We start from the raw sequence: 11,994 nt of genomic DNA on the forward strand, positions 1-11,994 counted from the left end.
CGGCAATTCTCTTACACAGAATCAAGCACATTATAAAAACCTGGTTCATAAGAAGCCACCAGATCGAGCTAGCAACAAGAACATTATTATATTCAATTACATTTGTCACACATCACTTTGAGTTCATCAACCTCTCACATTACAAACTTTATTTTTTTGGCAAACAACAATCAAGTGAATGAACTTGAAAAGAAGAACAACCACAAAACCCAGAAACTAGCTAGGCACAAAAAACAAAGCCACCCAAAGCAACAATACAGACCAAACACAATAGGCCGAAACATAAAAAGAAAGATTGTAGGCCTAAATCAAGCATGCAAAGAGCCCAGGAGAAAGAGCCGCCATAGCTGCAATTGCTCCGTGGTGACCGAAGCACGTTTGTAGAATGCAAGTAGCCAAGTACGTACACTACGTAGTGTAGTGTTACTTCATTCTAAAGCACCTAGCAGCTAAGCTGCAGTTCTGTTGCAATTCTGGAGATCTACAATACATGAAAAGCCTGAATGTTATAAGTATATGAAAATCTCGTTGTAGAGAGCAAGTTATAACAATCAATCGTTAGCATTAATTTCTTCTTAAAAAAAAATCGTTAGTATTAATTAGTTAAAATTTGCATACTCATTCTTTTGGTCATAAAAGCTCTCAAAATATATAATTTGGTATACTTTATTAGATAGTTTAGAGAAAAAAAGGTAGCAAATATTCCATAAGCAGAAAGTTACGTGTATATAAAACATGGGAATCCTTCTAGTGAGGACTCTTAAGTTGAGGACTAGTTGAAGACTTTTCAGTTTATGGTTTAAAATACCTAATTTTCGATCACATTTTGACATCTCATCCGTTCAGTTTTTAGGTTTATATGAGTAGATCATTTATACAAATTTTCAGCCAAATTAGTATTCATTAAGATAACAAACTAGATCAAATTAATGGACGAACCAAATCTGTCAAATATAAACCGTTCAAGTTTATAATTGATAAATCACACTTATGAATGCCTTAACAATTTTCAATATAGCTGAAAATTTGGAGAAATGATTTACTCAAATACCTATAAATTGAACGGTCAAGATGTGGATATAAGATCGAAATATGGGATAAGCCGAAAAGTCATCACCAAGTGCTCAACTTAAAGGTCCTCACTAAAAAGGCTTCCTATAAAACATAATGGAACTGTGATTCTTACATTATGCTTTAAATTTGAAGTACATGCACCAGTGTGACATAGTGACATAGTGGCACACATACATACATTATAAAGCATTCGATTTTATAATCAAGGGTATTTGCCTTAAAAATGAAAGTACATTGTACACCATTTTATTTTTGTGTGTTCAAAGTTTAGAACTAATCGAAATCGTCCTAGTGATATGTGAGTGACAAACATATATATCTTAGAAGTCTTAATTTTCATTGAAGTGACAAGCATATGAACTTGATGCATACCATGATAAAACCCACAATGTTTAGTATGAAAGCCATACATTATATTCTTCAAGATATGGATATAAAAATAAATAAATCAATAAGTAGTAGATAGTTCCTTACCTAATTATCACTTGAGATAACATTGTGATCGTCGAAAGCACCTTCATCTTTGTCTTCCTCTTCATCCGTATCCACATCAGAGTCGAGTTCAATCTTTGCCTCACGTGCGAACTTTGACCAATCCTCACCTTTTAATTGCCTTTTGCAGCTCTTGCTCAGTTTGGGACAATCTTTAATTTTCAATTCTCTCAACTCAGTGAGGCAATGTAACCCTTGCGGTAAAGCTAACAAATTGGAACAACTTACAATAAATAGTTGCTCGAGGAATGTAAATTTTTGCAATTTCGGAAGTTCAGTCAGATTATCACACCTCACGACTACTATGCTCTGCAAAACTTTTGCAGAATCTTCAAGCCAGGGAGGCAAAGCCTCCAAATCTGAAGTGAGGATCCCAAATGATCTCAGACCTTGAGGGCCTTCTCTGGTTTTCATAAAATCAAGCTTTTTACACTCATGTATATGTAGACTATTCAGAGCAGTCCAGAGTTTTATATTTGGGGGCAAGGATTCCAAATTTTCACAATGGGAAATCACCAAGCTACGAAGGTTAGTGAGGAATCGGATCTCTTCCCCCAAAGTCATCAGATTGACACATTCAACAAAATATAAAAGTTGGAGTGAAGTGAGGCGACTAATTCCTTTTGGCAAATACTTCTGCTGTGTAGTTATCACCAAGCTTCGGAGGTTGATCAAGTTCCCTATGTCTTTGGGTATCTCCTCAAGTGCGGTACATTGATTAAGGATCAAGGACTCCAAATTCAGTAAATTACAGATGGAATTCGGAAGCCTTTTTATCTTATCATTGGAAGACAAGTCGAGAAATCTCAGATGAAACAATCTACCAACGGAACTTGGTAGCTTATCAAGGGGCGACCCACTAAGATCTAGCACCCGCATATATTTGAATCTCGAGATGCATGTTTTCACAAAATGTTGATTCATCATCTTGCCATCTCCAGATGGAATTAGAAAGGTTCGTAACTTGGTTGACTTGTATATGAAATTAGGCACTTTTGCTTCTTCTCTAAGCAAGTCCTTTTCGGATATTGACACATGTCGAACCATTTCAAAAGCACTAGAGGGACGAAAATTGATTGTGGAATACTCTGTTTGTGCCACCGAAATTGCTATATCATGAACTAGATCATGCAATTTAAACTTCATTTTGGTTTTGTAATCACCTTCAACTTGAAACAATGATCTAGAGCAAAACTGTCTTATATAGTCCATACCCATTTTATCAAGATCTTCATTTTTTTTACATGTTTTGAGGTAGCCTTGTGCTACCCACAGTTCAACCAGTGAGTCACTATCGAATTCAAAATCCTTTGGGAAAAGTGAACAAAATGCAAAACATGGTTTCAAGTGTTGTGGCAATGCATCATAGCTCAATTTGAGTGCAGGTAGAATATGATCATTTCCTATACTCCACATGTCATCATCTCTCACACTCAACCATCGGTCTGGCTCTTTGTTCAGATAGAGCATGCTCCCTAGAGTTGCTACAGCTAAAGGAACTCTTCCACACTTGTTCACAATATCCTCTCCAATTTCTATTAAGTGTGGATAGCGTTGCTCCTCTCCTTTCTTGAATGCCCTTTTGATGAACAAGGACATGCAGTCTTTGTGGGGAAGACCTTTCAAAGAATGCATGTATGAAGGATTCATGAGTAAAGCAACTGATCTATTTCGTGTTGTTACGAGGATTCTACTTCCATTAGCTCCCACACATAACAGACTTTTTAAACCCAACCATTTTTCTGGTGTTACTCCAATAGACTTCGTATCCCAAACATCATCTAACACTAACAAAAACTTTCTACCTCTCAAAGTATCATGCAACCTTCTTTTCATACGGTCCAAACTTTCATCCTCACATTTTTGATCAATTGCAGCATTGATAATCTTGAGAATTAATGATTTGACTTCAAAGTTTTCTGAGACACATACCCACATTTTCACCTCAAAATTCTCCTCTACCATGCTATCATTGTACACCAATTTAGCCAGCGTTGTCTTACCCAAGCCCCCCAACCCAAGGATTGAAATAACAGAAACATTCTCCTCATTAGAGATATCAGTGTTATGTAAGAGATGACTAAAAATTAGCTCTTTATCATCATCTCTCCCAATAATTTCTGAAGCCTCTACCAAGGAATCAGTTTCTCTTTGATTGTATTGCATCCTTTGGGGCACACTATGATCTTCAGCTATCTTAGGCACCTCAACCAGAGAAAATTGTCTCTTTTCATTATCAATTTCAACAAGTCGTTTTCTAATCTCTTTCACCTTATATCCCATTTTGAAGTTAAACACTGTTGGATTCCAACGGGAAAAAAAGTGGCGTACCTGTCCTTTGACATGCCCATGGTTGTTGGCCAGCACTTTCTTCCGCAGCTTTTGAAACTCCAGTTCGTCAAGGACATCATCGACGTCGTAACAAACATCTTTGAGCTTTCCCAACCAATGAGCGATTAGAAGATTCTTCACTTGCTTCTTCTCTGCATCCTGAAGTACTAGATTGATGGTGGATAAAGTCTTCGTGAGCTTTGTGAGCTCAAGTTGGGTACCCCATGCCAAAGAGACCTCTAGGGAAGCATAGGAAGCTAGTCTTCCCAGGACGTTCTCAGCAATGCTAATGGCAAACTCCATGAAGAGAGAAAGAGAGGTTTTATGACTTATGAGGTGAGTGAAGTAGGAAATAGAGTTATATATGAAATTATGATGGTAGCAATCGATCCCAGACTGGAATAATGTGTGAATGAAGTCCAGTCAAGCAAGTCTTCCCCTCAATAATTTGATTGTAGCAATCGATCCCAGACTGGAATAATGTGTGAATGAAGTCCAGTCAAGCAAGTCTTCCCTCGATAATTTGATTGTAGCAATCGATCCCAGACTGGCCTCAATTATTCTGCTCGATAATTAAATGGATGATAGCCATAAGCCAGGTAACAATCATTGGGGAGTTTCTAACGAGGACTTATGACTATCATCCATTTAATTATGTTTTTCGTCACATTTGATAATTAAATGGATGATAGCCATAAGCCGGTAAATATATAATTATGTTTTTCGTCACATTTGTTACTTCAGTCCCTCGTATCTAGTTCTGGTGCCATCAATGTACAGTTCAAACTTCAGACACTACAATGATCAAGTAAAGATGACGAAGCATTACTAGGCGATTGCCAGTCTAAAGAATCCGTGGTTGTAAAGAACATATGTGGCTATGTGCCATTATTAATCCTGTTGAACAGGAATTCAGAATGAAGGATGATGCTGGTGATCATGATAATGATGAATTCTCTTTGAGCAGCAAGCTCAACTGACCTTTTAACAAATGTGATGTTCATGAGATCTCAACAGAAATATATAGTTGTATTAAACATCAACTTCCACACATGATCACATCCAATGCATTCCCATAATTGTGTTTAAGAGACATTACATATAATGATCCATTTATTCTTACAAGCATTCCCAACTCAGTCAAATGGGCAGAAAATGGAAATGTACAGATCAACTGGCCAATCCAAGTAACCTAAGCCCCGGGAAAACCTTCTCAAGTAATCCAACACAAGCTTCTCAGGATATCCATTTTGTATGTGCACAAGATCAGATTGGACATCACAACTAACTAGATTTAATGTGTGTTAAATGAAGAAGAGACTAGTGAGAAAGGGCTCATATCTGAAACTCCTTCCCACTAATTGCTATATATTTGTAGTATTGGACAAGTTTTAGATAGCAACCCTTTTAAAACTAATTTATCTTCTACCTTCAAGTCACAACATTGTTCTTGGTTTTCACTATAAATCTAGTCACTTACCCTATCCCATTGTATCATAGGAACCTCAACGGACTCTCCTAAGCAAGAGCAATCATCCACATGGCCAACAGCTATCCCATTTACGTGCACATGTATATGATCTTATATATTACAAAATCTAAGATCAATACCATGTAACTCATAGTAAAACTACAAAAGCCTCTACCCTTTTTAAAGCCAAAGCTTTAAATTTGAACCTCTATTCCTAACACAACTCTCCCTCTTTTCAACATGCTGTTAAATATGCTCCAGAACAGCATGATGGAAAGATAATATGGAAGTATATATATATTCCATTCCTAGGGAGCTAAAAGTTGGCTCCCCATAACAAAATATATAACTAAAGAGAAAAGCCAAGTCCAACATGTTAAGGCTTATTATGAACTACAGGTTCCCTGTGTTCCCAGTGCAGTGAGGAAAGGGCTATGGCAAGACAATTGGGGTTATAACCTCTCCTGTCGAATTGAGATCTTTCATGTACACTAATACCTGCAACATTTTCCAATAAGCAGAGTTGAATAACTCTAATAAACCCAATTACACTAGAATCATAATTCTACTAGAATTCAATTTTTTTCTAATTGGGGATTTATAGTTTGTCGCTGACAATGGCATGTCATCTGCATCCTTCCTAGAGCCTCCCACATTTCGACTTAGTAAAACTCAGAACCTCAGGATCAGATCAAGCTAATGATAAGCAAACCAACTTATATCGCTTCTTACACACTATATCAACCCCGCATGCTATGATGATTTAGTACTACACGTTACTAGATCAAGCCACTAGAACCCACCCATGAATATTATAAAGGATCGGCAATCAAAGTTTAACAATCTTTTTGCAATTGTTACCTCAACACTATTACTAGGAAAACTTCAAACTGCAAACGTCCTTTTCCCTGTTCCTTGCTTTACTTTCTTTTTATGCAACATTTCAAAATGATCAACCGCTTGATTTTCTATTGAACAAAACAAACTAAATGTGCTGTTTACACACATACAAAAATGCACATTAAGTCAAATTTAAAGCTCTCTTTCCTCAAGATGCCCCTATTTTATAAAATCTACCACACTATTACTAAAGCAACAATTGATTGCATCACAAAGCACTAGACTTGCATTTCTGATCCTATATTCTAAAAACCCTCCCAAATTTTCATACATTTGGTCATTATACGAAAACATTATAGCTAAAATCAGAGAGACTGCAGCTGATACCAGAGCAAACATATTGAACATAGCCGAATCACGAAATTGAACAGAAGTTCTCTTACTAGAGAAAGCAATTAAACATGATAACCGAATCATGAAATTGAACGGCAATTCTCTTACACAGAATGAAGCACATTATGCCACCACAACATAGAAACCTGGTTCACAAAAAAGCCACCAGAGCTAGCAGCAAGCACAATTATTATATCCAAAAGCAGCACAATAAAGCCCTAGCCTCCATTTCAATTCAACACATTATTCAATCAAAAACTCTTACGGAATGTCCCACGGCTTGGCCTCGGGGATCGCGACGACCATACCTTGGAGCTCATCGGTGAGGACGATCTGGCATCCGAGCCTGGAGTGCTTGTTGAGAACCCTAGCCCTAGCGTACTTCTTCAGCAAGTACTCCTCGTCGTAGGTCCGCGGCGGCAGCTTATCGAACCACTCCTGAGCGATGTTGACCTCGCACTCCGACGAGCAGGCCTCGATGTCCTCCAGGCGGTGGGAGGCGGGGTCGATCAGGCCGTTGTTGGCGAGGGCTTTGAGGAGGGTGTGGCCGGCGAGTCCGACTATCTCGCGCTTCCGGCCATCGACGTCGATCGCGAAGAGCTTCACGAGGCGGTCGGAGACTTTCTTGGAGGGGGAGGTGGTGGTGGAGGCGGCGGCGGTGGCGGAGGATCTGGAGATTAGGGACTTGGAGAGGGATGGGAGGCGGTGGATTTGGGAGCGGAGGGAGGTCATCGCCATTGTTGTGGTGCTTTTGGTTTGGGCTGTGGAGCGGAGTGGTGATGTGGTCGATTTGTTGTATGGTAAGTTTTTTTTGTTCGATAAAGGAGTCAAAGTAAAAACAGAACTCACCGAAGGAGGCAGCGAAAAGTGTCAAGCCTGGGTGTTTTTTTTTTTTTTTTGGCGAGAGTCAAGCCTTGGTGTTTGGAGAGTGTTCCATCTTTGCTAATGCGTCAGCTACAAAAGTTTTATGTGCCTGAACGAGGACATGTGAAGCGGCTGGGTAAATGTCTGATGTCATTTACCAGTGTTGAGATGCGTCACGGGCAAGTAATCTTGTTATATTGACCGCATCAATGAGAGTTTGTGAGTCTCCTTCAACAAGGAAGTGAAAAAAGCCATGGTATCATGCATGCTGCAGTGAGACCAACCCGTAAAGCAAGAGATTCAGCACCAAGAATATCAGTACTTCCCACACATTTGGTTGAGGCTAAGATTGGTCGACCTTGATCATTCCTGAAAACAAAAGGTAGCAACACCAGAATTGTTAGTAACTGAACCATCAAAGTTTAGTTTGAGGATGTTGTTTAGAGGAGGGGTCCATTTTAGATTCTGATTTCTAGGAGGAGTAGAGCGATGAGAGGTTATATGGCAAGAGCGATACGACTGGAACATGTTAACAGAAGAATAGACTATCTGGGAAGGAGTAGTGAATTGGTTCCTAAAGATGATATTGTTACGATATTTCCATATAAAATAAGCAGTAATAAGAGCAATGTCTAGAAAAGGAATGAGATTGGAGTGGATCGAGGCCAGATGTTTGAGAAAAGCATTGAAAGTAGAAAAAAGCTGATTTATTAAGAGAATGGAATGTTTGTTGCTAAACTGAAATGGCAAAATTACATTGTAAGAAAAGGTGATCAGCTGATTCCAATTGAGAATGACAAAAAGGGCAGGAACGATCTATATAAGAGATTGTGAAAATACGGTCTCTAGTTGAATGTCTTTGACTGAATGAGCTGTCAGTTAAAAACTTTAAGTTGAGGACCCTTAAGTTGAGGACTTGGTAAGGACTTTTCGGTTTATGGTTTAAAAGACCCAAATTTCGATTACATTTTGACATCTTATCCGTTCAGTTTTTAGGTTTATATGAGTAGATCATTTCTATAAATTTTCTCCCAAATTGGTGTTCGTTAAGGTAATAAACTAGATCAAATTAATGGACGAACCAAATCTGTCAAATATGAACCGTTCAAATTCATAATTGATAAATCACACTTACGAATGTCTTAACAATTTTCAATATAGCTGAAAATTTAAAAAAATGATCTACTCATAAATACCCATAAACTGAACGGTCAAGATGTAGATATAAGATCGAAAAGTGGGATAAGCAGAAAAAGTCCTCAACTTAAGAGTCCTCACTAGAACTAGAAGGGCTTCATTCTAGTTAGTTCACTGTAATTCAAACACATGTGTCTTCTAAGTTTTCCATATCTTTCTAGCTTCCATTATTCGACTTCATGTGTCCTAAACTCAGAGGGTTATGGGTTCCTGCAAAACACAAACCACAAATTGCATGGAAGGGAAACAAGGGGTGCCCATAATGGTATATATGATGTGGCCAATTTTATGTGGTTCATCACCTAATTCTAACCCTATCAAAGTTGTAAATATCCTTAATTTGCTTCATTGTTGTTGCAACTATTTACTTACTTTTCATACAATACATTTTAGGTTCTTCTTTTACTGTTACCATACGATTGAAAGTGTGAGTTTATGAGTTGGAAAATTTGGATCCAAAGAGTGAGCTAGGTTTGTATTTACAAGTTGTTTACGCCTTACATACAATTGAAAGCCAAGGGCGAATTTCTTCTGATATAATGTTATTAAATGGAAAGTCCGAATATGTGAGCATAACAATATAATAAATTGATTCAAAAGGAGACATTGGTGAGATATGTTGATGACAATAATCACTAATGTAAAAGACATAAGAAAAAAACTTATATCTTATTTTGCCGAGAATAAAACTTATCATCATGTATTTAAGTACTTAACGACGCTGCTAGCTAGGGATAGTCAAAATCACACATTTAGTGTTACTCTGGCTGGTGACGGTGACAGAGGACAAAAGTAATAGCAATTGCACATGTTTGTTTCATTACATTTTCCAGAAGCACCACCATTAGCATGCAGAATCTTACAGGCTCCGTTGCAGTCAGGAATGCTCTCGCAAGAACCGGCTGGTTCGTAGCATATGTTAATATTTTCCGTCACAAACATCCTCATCACTGCAACTGCATGTCATAGCCATTCGCAATGTAAGCTAATGTTAGTTACCATATTGTAAAATTTCTATCCTAAATTACTTTGACATCAATTATATGAAATTGTGCATTATTTTTGAAACTTTCATAAACAACTAAAAAGACTATGATAAACTCAAAGAATAGTAATTTGGATATGTCACAACTTAAAACTTATAGTGATATATATACCTGATGAGTAGAACAAGTTGAGTACGAGATACGACGGCCATGGAGAAAGCTCGGTGCTACTGTTTACTGTAGAGATACGTGTTATTGAAATAGAGAGGGATGTGTGTTCTTGGAATCATGGCTATATTTATAAGGTGATTTTGAAAACAAAAAATAATGTGGAAGGTAAGAGCTTTTCAAAAAATTAATTGGTGGAAATGTGACTGGTTACATTTTTCCTTTTTTTGAAGATTTGACTTTTTATGTGATAATTTTCTCATTTAACACATAATTTCTTATCAAATTATTCTGTCACAAATTTGACTTTCTATATGCTTGGAACCCTTTCGGTTAAACACAATACTTGCTCTATGTTAATGACTTAATAGTTAATAATTATTCTGTCACTGTCTTATTTTTGACTACATGGGCATTTTCCTTGTTTAAAATGAATTTACTTTTAATTTTTATTTTCATTTCCTTTTTTGGGCTCCATTTTCTATTTTAAACTCCTCTTGACTCTTACACTTTAAAATGCAGGGGAATCATGGCTGTAGATAGCCAAAATAACCAATCAGGCAAAATGAGGAGAAGATCACAATCCCTTCTAGTGTCCATATTGATTTTTGTTTGCCTAAAACTCATCGGTGTACATTGCCGCTCTACAGACCAGTGAGCAGCTTCGATCTCGAGTATATATATACTAGAAATTAGGCCCGCGCTTTGCTGCGGGTTTTTGAATTCTGTATACTTAGTTTATATACAAAATGCAATTCACAACAAAAGATTATTGTACATGGTAGCAGACTTTAGAATTGTTCAAGACACAGGTAACATGTAGTTAGAGTTTGGGAAAGGACAAAGAAGTAGCTAAGATGATGGAACAGGTTGGGAAAGATATATCGTCATACTTGTTGCAGAGAAATTTGCTTGCTTCACCTCATGTTATATTGCAACCTAAAAAGAAAAAAAAATTGTGAACTGCATAAGACATAGAAAAAGAAAAAAAACAAGAATTTGAAATTTGTATCATAATATGCAAGAAAAATATGAAATTAATAAGGACAAATGAAAGCCAAATAAGACTACAACTGACAAAAGAGAAACAGCTTAAAATCTAATCAACTATAGGCAATCAGTAATTCACTTAGTAACGGAATAAAAAGACTAATAATCCATTAATAAACCAGAGTAAAATCTTTCAATTGAGCGTGTTGCTTAAACTCCTCGAAATGATGACAAAACTAAGAACCTACACACATAAGTTAATAATCAAAAACACATAAGTTAATAATCATGAGAAAATAAGAATGTAGTGATGAACATACGCAAGTTCTATTGACTATCAAAAAAGAAATTTCTAGTCTAGTACCATTGTTTTGCTTCAGCATTTCATTGTCCCCTTCAAGGGCACTTCACCTGAGCTTCCAATTCCACCATGTATGCCTCCAAATAACAGACTAATATAGAAATGTCATATGATATGCAGATTAATTAATACCAATCAAGAGTGATCGGCACCCTTAAAACATCAACTACATGCATTTAGACATCAAATATGAAAATTCAATATTCATGGAAACTTTCCTGACCTTCAATTCCACTTTCCAAAACGAAATGAAATAGTCATATACCTGGATCCAAACTGGTTACAGAATACAACAGCTGACAGTTCCTGATATTTGCTCTACTTGCAGTGGATATTTCTTATCACAATCTGCAAAATGCAAGAAACTATATTGTTAGGTGATACCTGCCTGATTACACCTACTCCATTCAATTGAATACATCAAGATGCAAATTTATCAATTTCATTTAAGTGCTTTCTCTAATCGTTTTCAGTTCATTTGTTCAGCGTAACTACACACGATGTGTCACATCCCGACCCTTATATTTTTACCTTATTTACTAGCGTGATTATAATAAGAATTTTACCGTCTCGATCATTGAGTAAATAGTTTAATTGGTCCCTAGAGGGGTTTCGGGGACGATTATGTGCGGAGGATTATTAGTATGAAGAAAATACGACGACGATAAAAATAGTAAATTTTAGCTAGAAAAAGGTAATTTTTATTCGGGTATTATTTTTCGGGGTGTTTTTATTTTGGAAGTTTGGGTTATAAATGGTGTGGACCGGTTTGGGGTGTGAGGCCCAAACCCTTTTTCTTTTCTCTCTCCCTCCCTCCCGATTTTTCT

At 37.0% G+C, this 11,994-nt stretch overlaps 2 protein-coding genes and 1 non-coding gene across 3 annotated transcripts in view; all 3 read right to left on the minus strand.

The window, feature by feature from the left end:
• Positions 1-1,548: 1,548 nt before the first annotated feature.
• LOC101293751 (disease resistance protein RGA2-like) lies at positions 1,549-4,200 on the minus strand. Its single transcript, XM_004292282.1, has one exon. The coding sequence runs from the start codon at positions 4,198-4,200 to the stop codon at positions 1,549-1,551; it is 2,652 nt and encodes an 883-aa protein (XP_004292330.1).
• Positions 4,201-6,593: 2,393 nt separating this feature from the next.
• LOC101294713 (adrenodoxin-like protein, mitochondrial-like) lies at positions 6,594-7,375 on the minus strand. The gene has a single exon (XM_004290078.1). It carries the CDS (start codon positions 7,337-7,339, stop codon positions 6,863-6,865), a length of 477 nt encoding a protein of 158 aa, XP_004290126.1. The 5' UTR covers positions 7,340-7,375; the 3' UTR covers positions 6,594-6,862.
• A 2,846-nt stretch (positions 7,376-10,221) lies between these two features.
• The window catches only part of LOC101294999, an 11,373-nt gene continuing 9,600 nt past the window's right edge, over positions 10,222-11,994 (minus strand). Inside the window, exon 3 of the transcript XR_183918.1 lies at positions 10,222-11,515. This is a non-coding gene — a transcript (uncharacterized LOC101294999). The remainder of the gene's footprint in view (positions 11,516-11,994) is intronic.

This window comes from Fragaria vesca, linkage group LG2 (genome assembly GCF_000184155.1).
Source record: "Fragaria vesca subsp. vesca linkage group LG2, FraVesHawaii_1.0, whole genome shotgun sequence".
Classification (NCBI taxonomy): Eukaryota; Viridiplantae; Streptophyta; class Magnoliopsida; order Rosales; family Rosaceae; genus Fragaria; species Fragaria vesca.

Coding starts and splice junctions, on each gene's coding strand:
- LOC101293751 (XM_004292282.1), bottom strand. CDS start 4,200: ATGGAGTTTGCCATTAGCATTGCTGAGAACGTCCTGGGAAGACTAGCT.
- LOC101294713 (XM_004290078.1), bottom strand. CDS start 7,339: ATGGCGATGACCTCCCTCCGCTCCCAAATCCACCGCCTCCCATCCCTC.